This window comes from Hippopotamus amphibius, chromosome 11 (assembly GCF_030028045.1).
Source record: "Hippopotamus amphibius kiboko isolate mHipAmp2 chromosome 11, mHipAmp2.hap2, whole genome shotgun sequence".
In the NCBI taxonomy this organism is placed as follows: Eukaryota; Metazoa; Chordata; class Mammalia; order Artiodactyla; family Hippopotamidae; genus Hippopotamus; species Hippopotamus amphibius.
Genome location: NC_080196.1, coordinates 114,942,047 through 114,963,341, shown reverse-complemented (window position 1 = coordinate 114,963,341; position 21,295 = coordinate 114,942,047). Strand labels below are relative to the sequence as shown.

At 54.2% G+C, this 21,295-nt stretch overlaps 1 protein-coding gene across 3 annotated transcripts in view; it reads left to right on the top strand.

The window, feature by feature from the left end:
- Nucleotides 1-12,872: 12,872 nt before the first annotated feature.
- Nucleotides 12,873-21,295, top strand: part of SLC66A2 (solute carrier family 66 member 2) — a 48,321-nt gene continuing 39,898 nt past the window's right edge. For 2 of the 3 annotated variants that reach the window (XM_057698675.1, XM_057698674.1), the window contains exons 1-3: nucleotides 12,873-13,012; nucleotides 13,713-14,041; nucleotides 19,167-19,300. In XM_057698675.1, the coding sequence (XP_057554658.1) occupies nucleotides 13,839-14,041; nucleotides 19,167-19,300 (337 nt within the window). In that variant the 5' untranslated portion in view covers nucleotides 12,873-13,012; nucleotides 13,713-13,838. The remainder of the gene's footprint in view (nucleotides 13,013-13,712; nucleotides 14,042-19,166; nucleotides 19,301-21,295) is intronic. The other variant, XM_057698673.1, reaches the window with a different exon arrangement.

Sequence of the window (21,295 nt, the reverse complement as noted above, 5' to 3'; positions counted from 1 at the left end):
GTCTGTGAGTCTGTTTCTGTTTTGTGTATACATTCATTTGTATTATTTTTTAGATTCCACATATAAATGATGGATTATAATATTTGTCTCTGTCTGACTTACTTCGCTTAGTAGGATCATCTCTAGGTCTATCCATGTTGTTGCAGATGACAATATTTCACTCTTTTTATGGCTGCGTAATATTCCATTATATCTATATCTCTATATCTCTCTATAAAGATCCCACATTTTCTTAAACCAGTCGTCTGTTGATGGACACTTAGGTCGTTTTCATGTCTTGGCTGTTGTAAATAGTGCTGTTATGAACATGGAGGTGCATGTATCTTTTCAAATTTTCACCTTCTCTGGATATATGCCCAGGAGTGGGATTGCTGGATCTATTTTCAGTTTTTTCTAAGGACCCTCCATACTGTTCTCCATAGTGGCTGCACCCATTTACATTCCTGCCAACACTGTAGGAGGGTTCCCTTTTCTCCACACCCTCTCCAGCATGTATTATTTGTAGATGGTGTGAGGTGACACCTCATTGTGGTTTCGATTTGCATTTCTCTATCATTAGCAATGCTGAGCCTCTTTTCATGTGTCTGTTGGCCATCTGCATGTCTTCTTTGGAGAAATACAGTAACTTTTAAAAAGCACGGCCATCTTGCCACTTTTTGTGTGGCAAGATGCTAAAAAGAGCCACGAGAGCTGCCCCTTCCCCAGAGGGGCCTCTCTGTGTGGCCACCGCCTGGCCTGAGTTCCTTCCAGTTCAAGCTTCCAGAACAGTCTGACCAGGGTGATTAGCATCAGATGTGCACAGCAGGCTGCTGGGGAGATAGAGTCACCTGTGGAAACAAAGCCCCAGGCCCCAGACCAAAGTGGCTGGAGGTCGTGGCAGATGACAGGGGTCCCCCCGAGTGGATCTGTGGAGATGGCTTAGGAACGCCTGTCATTCTGAAGCCTGGCGGGCTCCCTCAGAGCGGAAAGCAGGATGGTACAGCAATTCCTCCGAAAACCAAACACAGAGTTACCATATGAATCAATTCCACTTCTGGGCATAAACTCCAAAGAAGTGAAAACAGGGACTTGAACAAGTATTTGTATACCATGTTTATAGCAGCGCTATTCACAATAGCCAAAACGAGGAAGCAACCCGTGTCTATCAATGGATGAGTGAATGGATAAATAAAATGTCATATACATATAAGTTTTTCTTAAAAAGGAAGGAAATTCTGACACATGCTGCAAAATGGATGAGCCTTGAGGACATTATGCTAAGTGAAATAAGTAGTCATAAAAGAGATCAATATTGTATGACTCCACTTATATGAGGCTCCCAGAGCCGCCAAATCCACAGAGACAGAAGGCAGACGGTGGGGGCCAGGGGCTGGGGGGAGGCCGTGTGCATTAGTGTTTAATGGGCGCAGAGTTCTGGTTTGGAAAGAAGAAAAATTCTGAAGAGGCATGGTGGTGATGGTTGCACAGCAGTGTGAATGTACTTAATGCTACTGAACTGTACACTTAAAAATGGTTAAAATTACACCTGAAACTAATGCAATATTGGAAATCAACTGTACTTCACTAAAAAAAGTTAAATGTTAAATTTGTTGTTATGTATATTCTACCACTATATATATATTTTTTTAAGTACATCATCCCAGCTTCAAACCCTAGGCTAAGAATTCCAGGACCTAGGAAACCCGTGACTCCCTTTCCCTCCCCCTTTGTGTTTTTTTGTTTGTTTGTTTAATAAATGTATTTATTTATTTTTTTATTTACTGGCTGCGTTGGGTCTTTGATGCTGCACACAGGCTTTCTCTAGTTGCTGAGATCAGGAGCTACTCTTCATTGTGGTGCACAGGCTCCTCATTGTAGTGGCTTCTGTTGTTGTGGAGCACGGGCTCCAGGCGTGTGGGCTTCAGTAGTTACGACACATGGTCTCAATAGTTGTGGCTCACGGGCTTAGTTGCTCCACGGCATGTGGAATCTTCCCAGAGCAGGGTTCGAACCCGTGTCTCCTGCATTGGCAGGCGGATTCTTAACGACTGCGCCACCTAGGAAGTCCCCCCTTTGTGTTTTTTAGTATATGTTCTATCTTTCTCAACTGTAATCTCTCAGTTGAAACCTACTCAAAAACTCTCTGATAACCCTGAAAACCCAATCTCTACTGGAGAAATAGGAGCTGTCATTCTACATCTAGCACCTGAGTGGTTTTTCACCACTTTCTAATTCTTAGTTCTGCATCTGTGGGAGACAAATTCATTAATATGGAAGCGAGAATCACTCAACAAAAACTCATCTTGTTAAGGATATTGAATTTCAGGAACTAGGTTCAGGGGAAGAATTCTCTAATGCAACTGATCTTGCAAATCTGCCGTAGGAGAGTATTCAAGTGTACAGCGAAGCTGCGGAAATTAGATGATGTTTCACTGGGGCAAAGATAGGTTGGGGAAGAAAATAGAGTCTGTGTAAGAAGTACATGATGGAATCAAAGACACAGACCACAAGAACAGCAGCTAAACATGAAACAAAACTTTAAACCAGAATATTAAACTTTTAACTTTGATAGATGAGACCATTACAGTGCGACCGAATGTGAGAGGAAGTTCTATTCCGTGAAGAGTGAAGCCAGTGGAAGTGCCCAGATGCCCCTCCGATTCCATGTGAAGGGCTTCATTTCTAAGGCCTTAAATCTAAGACGCTGCTGATTTTAAGATGCACCATTATTACCAAGAAAGGGAGAAATGCTGCCGATTAGACTGTGCTGTTTTTTATTTTACATTCGTTAAAAGAGCTCCTTTATAGTTACAGATGTTGGGTGATGGATACCTGGAGTTCACTGTTCTACAATCTCTACTTTTATGTATGTTTGAAATTCTTAAAAATTCTGTAAGAAAAGAAGGGTTCTTTCAGGGTACTGATTTGGACAGGCTTGAGCATAAAAATTTTTGCTTCCTTTTACTGATTCTAAAATTGTTGCAATATTTTCATAATTTTAGCTTTTATTTTTAATGCAACATAATCAACTATTTTTTAACCCACTAAGTATTTATTATGCAATTCTGGCCCTGTTTATAGTAATTGGCCCTTCCCGGAAGCAATTATCCTGAGTCATGAGGACTTCCTGTATTAGCTGTGAATTTTAAAACTGTGGCTCTCAAACCTGGCTTCACGATGGACCCACGCCAGGACGCTGTGCAGACTCAGCTCTGTAACAGTTGTCAGCACTCTGGAGGCCCTGGCATTTGTGGTTTTAAAGCCCTCCAGGGGTTTCGGCGTGTGAACAAGTGGTCAAAACCCCAGAATGAACAGGCTTAGGAAAACAGAAAAGGAGGAACTGGTTTAAACTTCCCAAAAGGCAGAAAGGGCCTTCATTGTCTCAAATCTGGACACAGACCAATGTCCTACGACCAGCTGTTTAGAACTTGAAACAAGATAGATTTTCAAAAGATTCTTTCTTCTGCTTGCTCAAATCTGCCTTTGATTTCTCTAGTGAATTTTTCATTTCAGCTTCTGTACTTTTCAACTCCATTATTTCTTTTTGGTTTCTTTTAGGTTTTCTCCCATGTTATCCATGTTACTGATAGTTCCATTTTGTTCACACACTGTTTTCTTGACTTTCTCTGTATGTTCCTTTAGTTCTTTGAGCATCTTTAAGGCAGTTGTTTTTGTTTTTTTTTTAAATTAAATTAGTTAATTTATTTTTGGCTGCGTTGGGTCTGCATTACTGTGCGCGGGCTTCCTCTAGTCACGGTGAGCGGGGGCTGCTCTTCGTTGTGGTGCCCGGGCTTCTCATTGTCGTGGCTTCTCTTGCGGAACTCAGACTCTAGGCCCGAGGGCTTCAGTAGTTCTGGCACGCGGGCTCGCTAGTTGTGGCTCACGGGCTTGGTTGCTCCGCGGAATGTGGGATCTTCCCGGACCAGGGCTCGAACCCGTGTCCCCTGCATCGGCAGGCGGATTCTTAACCACTGCGCCGCCAGGGAAGTCCAAGGCAGTTGCTTTAAAGTCTTCATCTAGTAGCTCTGTCATCAGGTCTTTTTAGGGCCAGTTTCTGTGAATTAATTGTTCCCTTTGAGCAGGTCATACTCTCCTGTTTCTTTGTGATTTTTATTTTGTTGTTGTTGAAAACTGGACATTTGACTCTAATAATGTGGTAGCTCTGGAAATCAGATCCTCCCCCTTCCTCAAGATCTACTGGTTTTTGTTATTGTTTGTGTTCTTTTACTGTTGTAGGCTGTCTGAGCGGAGGATCAGCCTGAGGTGAAAACTTCACGTCTTCTTAGGTCTTGTCTGGGCCTTTCCTTGGCCAGGTGCCATCATTTTCTGTTTCTTCCTGTATCTGCAGTTGTTTTTGAATGTCCTAGTCTTCAATGCCTCGCTCCCAAAGGGGGAGAAAGAGAAAAATGAACGGGGATAAAAGAGCACTTGCCCTTTAAGTCCCCAGAAGTCACTTACCCTTGGTGGGGGAGGGGTTTACAGCAGTGGGGGGAGGTGTGGCCACCTGCCTCTTTGGCTGCACCTCTGCCATCAGAAGCAGCATCCGGGCACAGATTCCTGATACTGGAGGACAGGGTCCTTTTGGTCCACCCTGGCTCCTGCACGCCGCTCCAGAAACACGTGTGTGGCCTCCTGCCGTGTGGCTGAGCGGGGGACGGGAAGGTGTGACCATGCTAAGGCCTGAGAGTCACCAAAGTTGACTGCAGCAGCCGTCCAGCTCTTCCCCTGGAACTTGCAAGCCTTCACCAGCTCCGGAGTCCTACTTATGTTGCAGGACGGGGGACCCCTTCCAGGGCCCAAGGGTGGGCTCTTGTCTGACACTGGGAAATGAATTGTCTAAGGAGACACATGTGCTGACAGAGCAGGAGCCCTTATGGAGGAGGGGCGTCCGGGTGGCGAGCAAGAGGTAAGGGAGCGCAGGAGACCTGCTCTGCTACGGGGCTCGCCGTCTTGGGTTTTATGGGGATGGGATCCGTTTCCGGGTTGTCTCTGGCCCATCATTCTGACTCAGGGTCCTTTCCGGTGGCGTGCGCATCTCTCAGCCAAGATGGATTCCAGCGAGGAGGAGTCTGGGAGGTTGGCAGGACATGTGGACTGGCGTGTCTATTCTTCTGGTTAGTTCCGTGTTCCTTACCAGGATTTCCTGTCGTAAAATAACTCATGCACATTTTACTGTCTGCCTGGGCAGGGTGGGCGGTTTCAGTCTGTGTTTCCCCTAACCGTTACCTCAGACAGATTGTGTCCCTGCAGGTGTCCCGGTGGGGGGCCACTCCTGGTGCCTCGAGCGCCACCATCATCCCAGAATCCTCTCCAAGGCTATAAACGTCTTTAAATACTGACTTCCAAAGTTGTCCCAACGCTTGCTCTGACAGCCGTATCTGGTTGTTATTCTGCATTGGGCAGGGCCAGGGCCGGTGTTCCCAACACCCCACCAGCTCCTCTCAGAAGCCACCCCAAGGAAAATACACAATAAAGAAGTGGATTTCTTCGCAGAGTAAAAATAAAATCAGCTCTGCTTTTTCCACTTAAGAAGAATCAGTGTCTTGCTCTCCGTCCCTGAAAGGTAGAAACTCCGAGGCTGAGAGCTGGCTCTTGGCTACCCGCACCCCACCCCCATCTTGGCAGTCACAGGTACTCCTCAGCCTGTCCATGGGCACCTGTCCCTGGGAACAAAACCCAAAGTCTGAGTTAAAAATTAAGCTGCTTCTTTCCCAGGTGAACCATTGATCACATCACAAACCTTTCATTTTTGTTTTCTTTTGGCCACGCCACGTGGCTTGCAGGAGCTTGTTTCCAGACCAGGGCTCAAACCCGGGCCCCTTGGTCGTGAAAGCTCTGAGTCCTAACCACTGGACCCCCAGGGAATTCCCTATCACGTCACAATCTTACTGAGGGAAGTCAAGGTAACGGTTGTGTGAGCTTTAGAGAACTGGGGGCAAAAATGGTCAGCTCTCTGGGGAGGCTAGGGGTGCTTGTCCCAGTCCCAGTGGGAGCTGGGGAGCCCAGGAAACTCTCAGGCAAGGTGGGGGCGGGGGGGGGGAGGAAAGTAACAGGTGAGAACAAGAAGAAAGAGCCTCTGGATGACTGGAAGCAAGGTAGCATACACTTTGCATTTACAATTTCTGTTCAGTACAGTTTATCTTCCCTTTACTGTATGACTTCTCAAATAAAAAGTTGTGCTTTTTGCTACTGGTCAGGTCACAGCCTTAAGCTTTCCTCCTTACATTGAGGAAACGTGAATGACAGGAAATTTAAGTTGCCTGAAGCTTTTCTGTTGCTCCAGCGAGCATGTTATTCATCATCTGAAAAGTAGGCCCGCAGGCAGCGGAGCGAGGCTCAGTGGGGCCCCGGAGGGGGTGAGTGTCCTGCACCCCTGCTGCCCTGGGGTGAACACGGCGACGCTGACGGGAGCAGCAGACAGAGGCGGACGTCGTGTGACTCCACTTTCTGGAATGTCCCGGACACGTAAATGCATAAAGACAGAGAGCAGATTGGTGGTTTCCAGGGCTGGAGGGAGGGGGATTGGGGAGAAACTGCCTAAGAGGTGTGAGGTTTTATGTGGGGATGAAAATATTCCAGAACCAGACGGAAATGGTGCTCCCACAACCGTGTGAATGTACCATATGCCACTGAATTGTTCATTTATCAGGGCTAATTTTGTGTTACAGGAATTTTGCCTCGATTAAAAAAAAAAAAAGAGGAAGGTTCACAAAAGCGTCTGGTGATGGGGAACCGTTCGTGTGTGGTGCGTGTGTGGTGCGTGTGTGGTGCGTGTGTGGTGCGTGTGTGGTGCGTGTGTGGTGTGTGTGTGGTGCGTGTGTGGTGCGTGTGTGGTGTGGGGGTGTTTGCCGTGTGCACCCGACTCCGCGCTGCAGAGTAAGCGCTGCTGTTCCCAGGTGCCTTGTAGTAATTCGCACCTCAAGCCTTCATGCTGCATCGTCTTTCCAGCAAGACTGCGTTTTGCTGAATGAGTCAGGGGTGAACCCTGTTGTCGGGGACAAACCCCTGTGCCAGGGCGAACGCTGTTGTCAGGGGGCCTTCCCTCCCAGAACAGGAACCTGGAATTTCACAGGCGATGCTGCCTCAGGGTTCTGCCTCCTTTTCTGGAGTCTCTGCTGCCAGCTCGCACCTCTCCCGCTGCTGAGCCTCCAGCCCTGTGCGCATTCTTTCTCCTCCTGAGTCAGTCCCCTTTGCAGAGTCATGTACTTCTGCTATTAGAGTTTGTTGCAAACCACTGCTTTTTTTTTTTTTTGCTACAAGATCTTGCATTCATTTTTCAGTGGATTTTTAGCCAAACACAGCAAACAAAAGTCATGTTCCAACTGCTTTACTTTTGCTTTTTCATTTCGTGGGTAGCCGAGATCTAATTACCTGGTTTGGATTTGAAATGGTTTCTATTCCAACTATGAACAAAGCATTTTGAGCACTGGGCGCCTTCACATGCCTGCTCTCACCTTGCCTGTGCTCATCTGCCAGCCCGTCTGCTGGATGACCACTGCACAGCACGTCCATGTCAGTGTTTGAAATAAGCAAAACCTTTTTCTGGGTCTTTTGAGACTTCTGACGTGCGTCCCTCCGTCCTGCGAGCCCTGCGCGTTGCTCACACCTGGACGGCTCATTCTGGTCTTTTCTTTTTAGACTGGATCAAGTTTAGGCGTCATCTTTTCTTTACTCCGTTTAGTTTCACTGTGGACTATTTTTCTCTCCGGATGTTCTACAAAGTCATTCCTTGATAAAACTTGTAATAGTTCCGTAGCTCTCTGGCTTTCCTCTAGTCAACCTACCAGCAGATTTCCCACCAGCATTTTGCTTAGTTTCTTCAAACCGCAGTTTTATCCCCAAGCCCAGCTTCTTTTTCAGAGAGCAGAGTGTTCTGTACACACTCCTGGCCTCCCCCAAGGACGGCTCACTTAACCAGGGGGACGGACATCGCTGCCCCAGTGCTACTGGCTGAACCGCAGAGTGTAGGTCCATCCAGTTTCCCAGGCACTTTTGCTTATGTGTCCACTTATGTTCAGTGCACAGCGCCACCATCATCCGGCAAGTTTGAAGGACTGCGCCTATTTCTCGGAAGATATCCAAAACCTTATGACACGCTGCTGTGCGCTCACGGGCATCTTTCGTACTTTCTGGAAAGCGACGTTCCCAGAAGAAAAGCGCCAAAGCAGTTGATTGCTGAGAAGGCGGTGAGGGTGCCAAGCGCCCAGGCACTTCACGAACCCCCCCGCCCCGCCCCCGCACTATTCCGCTCTCCATCCTGAGAGTCTCCGACACCAGCCCCCGCGCTCTTGTTGCCTGTTCTCCTCTCGGGGGCTGATGAGGCCCTAACGAGTTCCAAACTCTCCTGCCTCCGGCCTCGCAAGCTGGGGGTTTGCCCTGCGGCTTGGTGCCCAGAAGTTGCCCTCCGTCCCCCTTGCCCAGGTGGCGTCCCACCTCCGTGCGCAGGCTGTCGCCCCCGTTTGGTCTCTGGTGTTTCTGCTGCCTGCTGACGTCACGGCGGGAGCAGAACGGGACGCCTCTCAGGCTGCACATCTTTCCTTTCCTGCTTTAGAAAATATCTTCTCCGATTTGTTGTCCTTTTGTCTTACTTTTGTGAGTTTGCCATTTAAAATCTACAGTGGTGACAGTGTTCTCACGTCAGGTGCCAGCAGTCCGTCGGCTTGCATGGACCTTCCCGCCCAAAGGCTGCGGTGGGGGCCCTCAAGCATGAGGCTCTGGAAGGCGGGGCAGTGCCGAGAAGGGTGGTCATATCCTTGACCTTCGAAGACATCCAGGGACTGAGCTGAGTCTAGTAGAGGCCAGAGAAGGCCGCTAGGGTGATGGCCTGTGCCAAGGCCTGTGGAGATGGGACGTACGGTGGGTGCAGGGGCCGGAGCACCGTCCGGTGGTCTCTGCAGGTGCCCTTCACCTTCAGAACCATTGTTACGGAGCAACTGCAGAGCCGCTGTGCTTTCAATGAAGGTTGAGTCAATGAGAAGCGCCGTTTACGTCTGCCGCTGGCTCCTCGCGGGGCTGAGTGGTAACTCGGGCGGGCTCGCGGCGGCTCCGCTGCGTGGGAACAACGCAGGTATCAGTTTGGAAAGTTAGAAGTGGGCTGATGTGGGTGGTGTGGTGGAGTGTTGTTAGATGCCGTCTGGGAAGGGCTAAAGTTGCGGGCATTTCAGAATTTGTGTGCATGTTAGGGGACGTGTGCTCCTCTGTAACGAACCAGTTCCAGTGGTTGAGCCCAGTGACATTCGCATTGGTTCACAGCCCGAGGCTGGCAGGCAGGAACTGGGCCATATCCCAGCGGAGCTCTCTACCACCTTGTTTGCACCTGGCCAGCAGCAGAGGGTGAGCGAGGAGGGTGGGATGGAGGCCGGGGACCAGGCACTTCCACCCATGGCACTGGCCAGAGGTCAGCCACATGGCTGCGCCAAGGCAAGGGGAGGAACGGGGGGCCAGCAGTGAGCCCAGCCACACATGGCAAAGGTGTGAGCTCAAGATACATGAAAACAGACATCGGGCAGGCGGAGGCCAAGGCCAGGTCCGTGGTGCCCCAGGTCTGCTCTTCCCAACTGTCCAGCTCTGCAGCCTTCTAACAAACCTCAGCTGGGTGCTTTGTTCACAGTCCCGGATTCTATTTTGTCTACATTCAGAGGCAGAATCAAGCTCTCAGAAACAACCTGTAAGCACATCTCCGACGGGGAAGCATGGACCCTCAGGTGACGCTCAGCCCAGGGGTCCTCGTCATGGAGCTCAGCACAAGCCCTCAGCCTGGCGGGCCCAGTGACTTCAGTGAGAGTTTACCTTTTTGGTGCCATTTCCATATTCTCAACCAGTTCCAAAAATAGCACCTGTGAACTGAGGAGAAAGTAAGAGTTCACACCTGGAACCCATCCATCCCAGCTCCAGTGTCCAAGAAGAGGCATGAGCTTGGCTCAGGGACGAACGGGGGACATGTTCAGATGCCACACAACCCAAGCATGGGACGTGGCCTTTCATTTATGGGGAGAGGCAGCCATGCAGAAACTTGCCTTTTCTTCTGGTAAAGTGCAGCCGTGTGGTTTTCTCAATTAGAAAAGCCATGACGGGACTCCCTGCAGGTCCAGAGGTTGCGACTCCGCACTTCCACTGCAGGGAGCATGGATTTGACTCCTGGTTGGGGAACTAAGATCCCGCATGCTGCGTTGTGCCAATAAATAAATAAATTAAATTGCCTATAAAAAAAAGTCATGTATACTCATTATAAAACATTTAAGCCACACAGAAAGGTATAGTCACATCAGAGACAAGTATTAAGAATTGGGGCTCTATCTGTTCAGACTTGCTTCCTGTGTGCGTACTTACACCTGTGAATAAGTTACTACACGGTCTGGTGGATGCGCCACCTTCTTTGCAGTATAGACGCAGTTCCCTTGGGGCGAAGGGCCAGAGTCATGACCTGCGACAGCCAGTCACCCATTTGCTCGGCGGCTCCTGTGGTCCTCTCCCCTGCGTTTCTGCTGCACAGAGCCAGTCACCCATTTGCTCGGCGGCCTGTGTGGTCCTCTCCCCTGTGTTTCTGCTGCACAGGCCACCAAATACCCCAGGGACAGCGGCACTTGCAGAGGCTTATTTCTGAACTTTGTCCAGTCTGACAATCTCTGCCTTTTAATTGGTGTATTTAGACCACTCACATCTAAAGTGATGATTCATACAGTTGGATTAAAATTTACCCCTTTATAACTGTTTTCTATTCATTGCATATATTCTTTGTTTCCTTTTTCCTCCTCATTTTCTGCCTTCTCTGGGTTTTTTTTTTTTTTTTTTCATTTTATTTATTTATTTATTATTTTTTGGGGGGGTACACCAAGTTCAATCATCTGTTTTTATACACCTTCTCTGGTTTTAACTGTTCATTTCATATGATTGCATTTTTACCTCATCTCTTGGTGTATGCTTTAAAAACACTTTTTTAGTGGTTGCCCTAGGGTTTACAATATATATTTTAAGATTATGGAATTTTACCTTCAAATAACATATGCTGCTTTATGTGTAGTGCTGGTGTCTTATGTGAGAACATCCACAGTTCCTCCTGTATGCCCCTTGTCATTCATTTAGTTTATCCATGTGCTGTAATCACCCAATACACTGTTACTTGATTGCTTTAAAGATTTACCTTCATTTAGTCCTTCTCTGAGGCTTTTCCTTTCTTTCTGGAGATCCAATTTTCCTTCTGACTAAATAACTTATTTTAATATTTCTTACAGGGTTGGTCTGCTGCTGGCAATAAATTTCCTCAGTTTCATTTTTTTCTGAGAAAGTGTTTCTCCTTCACTTTAAGGACTCTGTATTAGTTTCCAGTGGTTGCTGTGACAAATTACCACAAGTTGGGAGGCATAAAACTGCAGAAATTTATTCTCTCACTTTTGGAAGCCAAAAGTCTGGAATCAGTTTAACTGGGCCAAAATCAATGTGTTGGCAGGGGCGTGTTCCTTCCAGAGGCTCCTGGGAAAGTTCTCTTTGTGCCTCTTCCCACCGCTGGTGGCTACCGGCATCCCTTGGCTGCATCATTCCACCCTTCAAGGCCACATTTTCACTTCTCTCTCCGCTCCATGCTAACACGGCCTCTTGTGCCTGAGTCTCCTTCTGCCTCCTTCTGCTCCAGGTGGGCATGCAGGGCCACCTGGATAATCAGGATAATCCCCCCTCAAGATCCTTAACTTAATCACATCTGCAATTTTTTTCTTTTCATATAAGGCAACATTCTCAGGCTCCAGGAACTAGGATGTGATAGTTGTGGGTATCATTTTTTGGTCTCCCACAGCTCGGTGGGCTTCCTTTGTTTGGGAGCACAGGAAGCCAGGGAACATGCAGCAGCCGAGATGAGCTCTTTCTTCTTCCTGACGTATGGTTCTGGACCAGCGGGTAGCCCTCTGATTCGAGACAGGCGGTGCTCAAAAGGATTACAAGCCACTTCTGTGGGGCAAAGTATTGGGTCAAGAATGCAAGATTGTATCCACTTAGCTGGACTCTGCAGGCACTGGCTGGTGTACGTGTTCCACCTGGCACAGCTGACGGACCCAGAACCGCCGCTGGCTCTGGGCTGGCGCCAGTTTGCCCATGTACTCCAGGACAAACAGGGCCAGACGCCGTGGCCTCAGATGCTCCAGTGAGTCGGGAGGGAAGCCTGTATTCCCTACCCCAACCTCCACAATAAAGAGGACAGAATATTCTGGCGGCGCTGAAGCTTGGGGGAGGACCTGGCCAAGGAGCAGCACGTGCTTTTCCTCTCCCAGCGTCTCCAGGACGTCCTTCTGCGCCCATGTTTTATTTCCTGTGCTTTCCTGGTGCTGTGTTTTTGGCGGTTTCTGGTGGATACTCAGAAATACACTGGCCTCCGAGGCCGGAGAGGATGAGAGCAACCCGTTGTTTCACCAGGAGCCATGCTATCGCCAGGCTCGTGTGGGACTTGCTCTAGGTCAGGCTCCTCAGGGACCCCCAGGTCAGGATGGGGGGCCCCACAGGCCCGGGCAGGCAATGACGGGTGGAAGGACCCCAGGAATCACGGGGCGCTCAGACGCCGCCCGGGTCCGCACAGGGGGCCGTCGCCCCACCGGGACCCTCGCCGTCCGCACGAGGCGGGCGTCCCCAGGCCTCGCGCTGACCCGCGGGGCGGCGACGGGATCCGGTCCTCCGCTCTCGTTGGCGGCGAGCCTCGTCTACGCGGCCAGTCGCGGCGGGCGAGATGGAGCCGGGTCCACACGGGCACCTGGCCCAGAAGGAGTGGCCCCGCCGGGCAGCTATTTCCTGACCCAGGCTGGGGGGCCCGCCGAGCAGGGCCCACTGGGCGGGCCGAGCGCCCTGGCCGTGCCCCCGACGCCGGGCCACGTCCGGGGTCCGGCCGCCACCTCCCCGGCCGCCGGCGCGCTCTAGGACCCAGCGGCGCCCGTCCCGCCGCCCGGCGTGGGCGGGGCCACGCATCGTGACGTCACGTCGAGGCGGGGCCCGGCTCTCGGACAGACGGACGGACGGACGGCGGGCGGACGCACGGCGGGGAGCGGCCGCGCGGGTGAGCGGGGTGGGGTCCGCGGAGCGCGTGGACGCGGGGGCCGCGCTGGGCTGAGCTCCCCCCCCGGGCCGGGCCCCCCGGGCGGCGTGTCCCCTCCCCCTCCTCCCCCCTTCCGACCCTCCCTGGGCTGTGCGACCCCCTTCCCCGGGACCGGGCCCCCTCCCCCCGGGGCCGAGCCCCCCGCATCCCCCCGGGACCGGGTCCCCTCCTCCCGGGATCGAGCCCCCCGGCCCCGGGAGCGAGCCCCTCGCATCCCCCCGGGACCGAGTCCCCTCCCCCCGGGACCGGGTCCCCTCCTCCCGGGATCGAGCCCCCCGGCCCCGGGAGCGAGCCCCTCGCATCCCCCCGGGACCGAGCCCCCCGCATCCCCCCGGGACCCAGCCCCCCGGCCCCGGGACCGAGCCCCCCGCATCCCCCCGGGACCGAGCCCCCCGCCCCCGAGAGCGAGCGCCCCGCATCCCCCCGGGACCGAGCCCCCCGCCCCCGAGAGCGAGCGCCCCGCATCCCCCCGGGACCGAGCCCCCCGGCCCCGGGACCAAGCCCCCCGCATCCCTCCCGGGCCTGCAAGCCCGCGCCCGGCCGGCTTCCCGGAGGAGGGGTCGGGCCCCGGCCCTGCCCGGAGGTGCGCCCGGCGGAGCGCGGCCCCCGCCCGGCGAGGGGGCTCGGCCCGGGCGCGTCACCGCTGTCCCTCTCTCGCCAGGCCCCGCGGCGGAGGATGGCCCAGGGCCGCCGCGGCAGGTGACGGCGCGCGTGCCAGCAGCCCGAGAGCGCGGAGGGCGCGGTCGGGGGGACGTCCGCCTGCCGGCGGGTCGCCGCGCCGTCCGGGATGGAGGCAGAAGGCTTGGACTGGCTTTTGGTCCCGCTGCACCGGCTGGTTTCCTGGGGGGCCGCCGGGGCCATGGTCTTCGGAGGGGTGGTGCCGTACATCCCGCAGTACAGGGACATCCGGAGGACGCAGAATGCCGAGGGCTTCTCCACCTACGTGTGTCTGGTGCTCCTGGTGGCCAACATCTTACGGATACTCTTCTGGTAGGTTGAGGGCTTCCTTACTGTGGGGGCGCTCCCAGAGGGACGGTTTTCTCCTTTTCTGCGTGAGGCCGGGGGGCCGGAGTGAAATGCACGAGACTGTCTCCCAGGGAGAATGGTGGGGCTGCAGTGGAGACTCTCACAGTCTCAGCTCTGCGTCTTCATTTCGTGTGGCTCCTACGTTCATCGGGTGCTTGCCAGGGCTTTCTCTGTGGGGCTGCGTCCTAGGCCTGGGTCCCTGCCCTCAGGAATTTGCCTGAGGTTTGGAAGTGGTGGAGAGAAAACGAAGCGAATTAATGAATACCAGTAACAGAGGTGGTCAGCGTGGGAAGGACAGACCACTGGCCAGTAAAGCCTCTCAGGAGGGGCTGTCTGAGCCGCACAGGAGGGACAGGGGCCGTCTGCCTTGAGGGGCCGTCCCTTCCTGCCTTCCCTGCTGTGTGTGAGGGATGTTGTTTTTTAGTAGTAAGTCAGCTTGCTGGATAATATTTAATGTAAGAGACTTTTTTTTTTGGCTCCTCCCAGCCCAATTTCCTCTTACCGTCATTTGCATTCTGATAAGGAACTGGAAGTTAATTTTAACAGTTGAAACCAGACATAATTGGGAGGGTACATTTTCAGAGGAAATGAAAAAGAGGTCTTGCAGTCTTGTTCTAAGGCCAAAAAAGCCTGGAACTTTCCTTCCTTCTAGATGGTCCCAGGCCCCTCTGTCAGCACAGAGGACAGCTTAGGACCGGGCAGCTGGTGTCCAGAGCGCTGCTCTGCCTCCTCTTTTTGACTTTTGGTCACTATTGGAGTAATCTTGCTTTCCTGTTAATTGATCTTAAGTCAGTCTTACTAAGGTACGATTTACATGAAAGAAACTCGCCTGTCGCACTGGGCCATTCCATAGTTGTGGCCGGTGTCCCCTCATCGGTCATCGGGCTGTGAGTGCCCTGCGTCCGGGAGTTCTCTGCTCCTTCATCTTCTGTCCACCAGGCCCCGGGCGGCCCTTGGTCACTCTCACCATTTTTTTGCTCAGTCTGGGGTTTCCCCTTCTCCCAGAGGAATTTGTCACACTGTGAGCCCTGTCTCCAGGCCCGTCTGCTTCTGAAGGAGGGGTCGGAGGGCGCTTATTTTTTAACTTGTTTAGCACAAGTTGAAAAACTGCATTTTGCAGACTCCTCCTTTCCGTCTGGCTGAGGGGCGCGCTCGCCCCCTGCAGCAAGGCTCTCCCCTTCGCTCGCTCAGCTGCCCATCGCTAGGTCCGGGTCCCAAACTGTAACTGTGCTGTGTGTGACCCTGCTGTCACCCATGAGCACCCTGGTGTGGCCCCCGGAACTGCCAGCCTGGGCTCGGGCGTGAGGTTGGGCAGCAGCATTTCCTCACGGCGGTGGCAGGTTCTCTCCGAGCCGTGGAGGAGGGTTGCCTGAGGTTGCCTTTCCTTACAGGGAACACAGTTCCTCTGAGAGGTCTCCTCCCACCCGCCCCAAGTGTTTATCATTGAAAGTTGCAAAAAGAAAATAGAATATTTAATGTACGTCTAAATATCTGGTTTGGAGAAATCAGAAATTAAACCAGTTTTTGATTTAACTGTGTTTCTGGGTTTAACTGGCATGTCACGTGTTCTGGGAGTTCTTTCTCCACGGCAGGGCCTGAGCCTTTGAGAAAGAGTCTTTGGTGGGATTCTGAACTTTGTCCACTGGCGAGTCTATTTCTGCACATCTGACTGCCTGAGCTGTCCTGGGTCCCTTCAGGGGTTCAGTGGCTGCCGAGTGAACACACAGGGCTGCCTTCAGCCAGGATTCCAGAAGACTGTGGGATCCTATGGGAAGAAGGGAGGGCTGGCAGAGGGCGCTGGTCTCTCCTCCAGGGTCCCTCTGACCTGGGGATGTGCTGTCCCTGTATTTCACACCTGGCAGTACTTTGTAGTTCACGCAGTGAAGCCCGGCAGACAGGCTGGGCTCCGTCTGTGACTTGTAACAAGTATGTGCTTCTCTGCCCACCTGGTCCTGAGGTCCCACTGCTTGAGGGCGATGTCTGTGCCCCCTTTCCTTCCTTTCCCTGGAGCCTCCAAAGCCCCCACTCCTGGGTCCCCTCCAGGCTTCATAGGTTAGCAGCCCATTTGAGTTAATAGGTTTTTGAGGGTTTCCCATGAGCCAGACACTGGGCCGTTGCTACAGGGTTAACGCTTTAGCAGCAGTGCTGTATGGAACACACCAGACATATATATATGGGTTATGGCTGGTGGGGAGGGGGAGGGCACAGGCTGGGGGCTGCACTGGGCTCCAGGTGGGCTGAGAACAGTGATGGACTTAGAGGGAACGAAGCCTACGTTTCCCAAAGCTGGCCGGGAATGCAGTCCTCAGAACTCCTCCTTCTGGGAAGCCCCTTCCTCCCCACCGGGGACATTTGTGGTGTGAGGCGTGTGAGCGGCTCTGCAGTCCTGCAGGGGCGGGGGGTGGTGGTAAAGGGGGCTGACCAAACTATATAAACCCCACGTTTCTGAAGCTCACAGAACTCTAATGCCTTTATTTTTATTTACTTTTTAAAATTTTTATTTATTTTAATTTATTTTTTGGCTGTGTTGGGTCTTCGTTGCCGTGCACAGCCTTTCTCTAGTTGTGGAGACTGGACTACTCTTTGTTGCGGTGCACAGACTTCCCATTGCGGTGGCTTCTCTTGTTGCAGAGCACGGGCTCTGGGCTCGAGGGCTTCAGTAGTGGTGGCTCACGGGCTCTAGGGCACAGGCTCAGTAGTTGTGGTGCACGGGCTTGGTTGCTCCACAGCATGTGGGATCTTCCCGGACCAGGGCTCGAACCCGTGTCCCCTGTGTTGGCAGGCAGATTCTTAGCCACTGCACCACCAGGGAAGCCCTCTAATGCCTTTATTTCATACAATTCTTCCCATCCTTCTGCAGAACCAGCATTCAGCAGGTCATACAAAATGCTGATGTACAGGATTTGGCCTCTGTGGTGTCAGAAGCCAGAAGGGCTGAGTGATTTTGTAAAGAAGGAGGGGAGGGCGGGGCCCGGGCGCAGGGCCGATGCTGCAGGGCCCTTCTGGCCCAGGGCCCGGTGCGCTTGTGGAGCTGGTTCTCCCTCATCCCTGTCTCATCAGAGAGATGGTAACACTGTACCAGAGATGTGGTGACATTGTATTGGAGATGTGGTAAAATTGTATCCGAGATGTGGTGACCCTGTATCAGAGGGAGAGTGACAGTGTGCTACTCTGGCAGCCAGTCAGGGTGCAGGGAAGTAGATACACAGCTTCTCTTCCACTGGAGCTTTTCTCGCTACTTTGAAGACGCGTGGAAGGTGTTCCTTGTGGAAGCTTTTGCTCAAACTTGGTGAAACATTGCACGTTCTCTGCAGTGTGTGTCTCCCTGGGAGCAAGACATGTGTGCTGTTCCCCAGGGGGACCGTGCGTAGACCGGCTTCTCTGAGTAGCAGGCCCCACGCTTGTCTGCTGGGCTGTCCCATCGTTTGCAGCAGACGAGGCTGTGGCAGCCACACTCTCGGGCAGGAGAGGAGACAGTGCTCTGTGACACCCAAGTCAGCACAGACTATTCCCATTAAAGGAAGAAGTTTAACTTGATAAGTAAAAAATAGTCTTTCTATTTTAATTAGCTTTTAAAAATTGCTAACGATGTTGAACTTTGTTTCTTATTTGTTTTGTGCCTTGTATATCTTTTGTGGAAAGTTGTGCTTTTTGACATTCTGTGTCTTGTCTAGCCTGTCTTCACCCCGAAAGCAGTTAAATGTTTACCACTGCCGCCCTTACTTCACTGTAAGTGTCTCATTCTTCACTCTAAATATTGAATTTACCTAGACTTGATTTTTGGCGTGTGGTATAAGGGGAAGCACACACCTTCATTTTTTTCCCGACAGTTTTTCTAGTCACTCATTGTTTCTGTTGAACAGTTAAAAAGATGGGAGTGGCATTTATTACATAATGGCCAAATGCCACATCTCCAGCCTTATAACTAACTGGAAATGAGCTCGATGTGGGAATCTCTGGACTTATTTACCGTGACACCCACCTGCTCCCGTCTCCCCAGCCTGACACACAGCCTTCTCCATCTCCTCCTCGGGATCACCTGTGGATAAGCCAGGCCCAGGGTCAGCCCGGCAGCCGGGGGGCTCGTTCCCAGGACTGGTAGACGTGTCCTCAAACAGCCATAGGGGTAGTGTCCGCACCTTACGGAAGAGACGAAGCCTGGAGGTGGTGGGCCAAGGAGGCAGCGTGGTCCCGGGAGCCAGCTCTTAGTGCCCATCTCCTTGGAGGAGCGGGTGTGAGACAGAGGCCGGGGAGGGGGCTGGGCCCTTGTCTCTGTGTCTCCTGGTTTCCAGGAGAAGCTGGAGAGCAGACTGCCATTCAGGACCTCCCGCCTTTGACCTGTTGGCCACCAGCTCAGGTCTGGGACGCCCCTGCCAGGCTAGCACGGGGGCCTGGGCTTGAAGGGCACTGCGCCCAGGCCCCCTGAGAGGAGAGAGTTCTGCGGGCTGGCAGTGGGCTCGGATGGAATGTCCTCGTCCTGGGATTCTGGCAGCCACGCTTGAGACCCCTGGCTGGTGCGTGGAGGGCAGGGCTGTGATCAGCCCCTGGGGCCCGGGGCCCAGCCGACGCCGGTCACTGGATCGTGGCTCGGCCTCCAGGCAGTTTTGGCGGAGCTGGTAAAATGCTGAACACGCAGGAAGCACGTCAGCAGGAAGGCCTGGCTGGGAGCGCTGGCGGGGTGGGGCTGGGAGAGGAGCGTGGCCCTGGCGGCCTCAGTGAGGGTCGGCCGGGCCCGCGTCAGGCGGGAGGGCCTGGGGTCGGCCGGGAGGGGGCCTCCGGGGAGGCGCGGGTGCCCCAGCCGCCCGCCGCTCCGCGCGCACGGCGGGCTGCGCTGGCCTGGGGGCCCCACGGCCGGCAGGCAGGAGGCGGCCTGCGGTCGGTCCCCGGACTGCGGAGCGCGTCCTGGGGACGCAGGTGGCCCGGAGCCTGGCCTTCTCCCCCGGCGGCGGCCCGGCCTCGGCGGCGGGGCGCGTGGCCGCCTGGCCGCGCGGTGGAGCGGAGGGCCCCGCGGGGAAGCGCCGCCGCGGCTGGGGTGTGGGCGCCCCGCGGAGCCCGGGGCCGCGCCCCCTGACGGCCTCTCCCCCCGCAGGTTCGGGAGGCGCTTCGAGGCGCCGCTGCTCTGGCAGAGCGCCGTCATGATCCTGGCCATGCTGCTGATGCTGCGGCTCTGCACCCGCGTCCGCGCCGCCGGCGAGCTGAGCCTGAAGCGCCGCGCCTTCGCAGGTGGGTGCCGGGCGGGGGGCGGGCGGCTCGGGGGTCGCCGGCGGGCTCCGGCGGCGGTCACGGCGCCGTGTGTTCGGTCGGCGGAGTGACCGAGTCGCGTGGGGTCGTGTGGGACCGGAGCTCCGGCGAGGGTCGCGCCGCCCTCCACGTGTCCCTCGCCGTGGCCGTCCTCACGCTGGGCGCGCCGTCGGGCAGGCGTGCGGTCCTGCGGGCCCGCGGCTGGCTTGATGAGGCCGCGGACGGATGCGTCCCGTGGAGGCGGTTCTTGCTCTGACCTTGTGCGCGGCTTGTGTGCCAAACGCAGCCGCGCCGCCGCTGCCTTTCCGCGTGGCCGAGTCAGCCGGGGTCTCCCTCACGCACCCGGTTAAACATTCACCCGACGTCGTGCTCGGTGGGCCTTGGAGGGGCAGGCGGGTCCCACGCTTAGCGCACGCCGCTTTTTGGTGGCTCAGAAGGTAGAAGATGCCGCTCCGGGTTTTGCCTTTTCCTTTGAAAAGGCTTCTTTGGAGTGGATGGTCTGTGTTTGACCACGCGGGCTGGTGGGCTTCTCTGTGCAGGAGGGTTGATGCCGTACGTCTGGTTTTTCTAATTGCTAAATCTAAGACAGCTTTCCCTTTGATTTTGTCTGAAAATGTGCGTTCAGTCTCAGCTGTTGCTTACAGAAGTGTTTTCTCCGGAGTGTGTTTCGTTTTGGAACTCCTGCAGGCTTGAGGTCTTGCCCTGCTACTTTTTCCCTGATGGTTATTTTCTTTTCCTTTGAGCGAATCCTTTTCTCTTGTGTAGCTTCTGTTTTTCACCTGAGATGAGCGTATGCCGATTTCAGTCTCTGCAGGAAACGGGTCCGCCACCAGCTCCGATGAGGGCCTGGCTCGTCCCATGGGGGCCTGGCTCGAGTGGTGTCACGTGGACTGTGAAGACGGCCACCGCTGTCTGCCCCTGGGGCGTCTGCTTTCTCGCCCCGCCCGGGCCGCCCCCCAGCTGTGATTCGGGACGGCGCACCACAGGTGGTGCTGACGGCACTGCTGATCTTGCCTAGAAGGCAGGATCTTGGATCCCTTAGGAGGGGAGGAGCTGGCTCTCCGTGTCCTGAGTCGAGGGCTTTCTGCGCAAGCAGCTGCTGCCCCTGCCCTCTGCGCTCTGTGCGCCTCTGAACCTCCTTTAATGGTGTGGCATCTCACGGCCGACTGTGGGGCGGGCCACGTGGGGTGGTCCGTGGTGCTGACCCTCACCCAGAGCGGGGGCGAAGACCTGGAGAGGACACACGGTGCCCTGTCTGCTTAGGTGCTCTGCAGCGGAAGCCCAGGCTCCCGACCATGTCTGAAACGTCTGTGGGCCGTGAAGATGCAGGATGCCAGGCACAGCGGGTGTGGGGGCCTCCGGGTCACGCAGCGGACTTAGAGTTTAATGTTTAACCTTTGACGGCAGCTCACAGGGATGGCCGGTCTGCTGGTGGACACCAGTGGCTCTGGTGGAGGACGGGGGGCTGTGCCTCCTGGCCCGTGGCCCCCCTCCTGCAGCCCCCAGGGCGAGTCCTCTAACCGCCACCCACACTGGCTGAGAGTTTGAGAATTCAACACTTGAATCCAGATCAGATTTACATGTGTCCGTGTCTACTGTTTATGAGATACACAGTTCCCAGCATCCTCCTAAGGAAAGCTTTTCATGAATGTGTGGGTTTATTTCCTCTCATTTATCAGACGTGGGCGGGTGGGCTGTGAAAAAGCCAAGCAGTTCAGGCCAGGAAGCTCTGAGAGCCCGTGGGCCGCTGTACCGTGACCCCCCTCCGTGGCAGGTGGCCAGCTTCCGTTTCCTGGACGTGTCAGCCGAGGGCTCGGAAGGCAGACTTCCTGGGGAACGGACCGTGCACGTTAGGGTAACTCCGAGGAGAGTCTGAGTAGCCCTGGGTCACGGTTCTTGTAGGGCGGTCAGGCAGCCCAAAGAGAAGCGGAACTGTTTTCCAGCTATCCTTTATAGAGGGTTTCCGTGTTGAAGGTC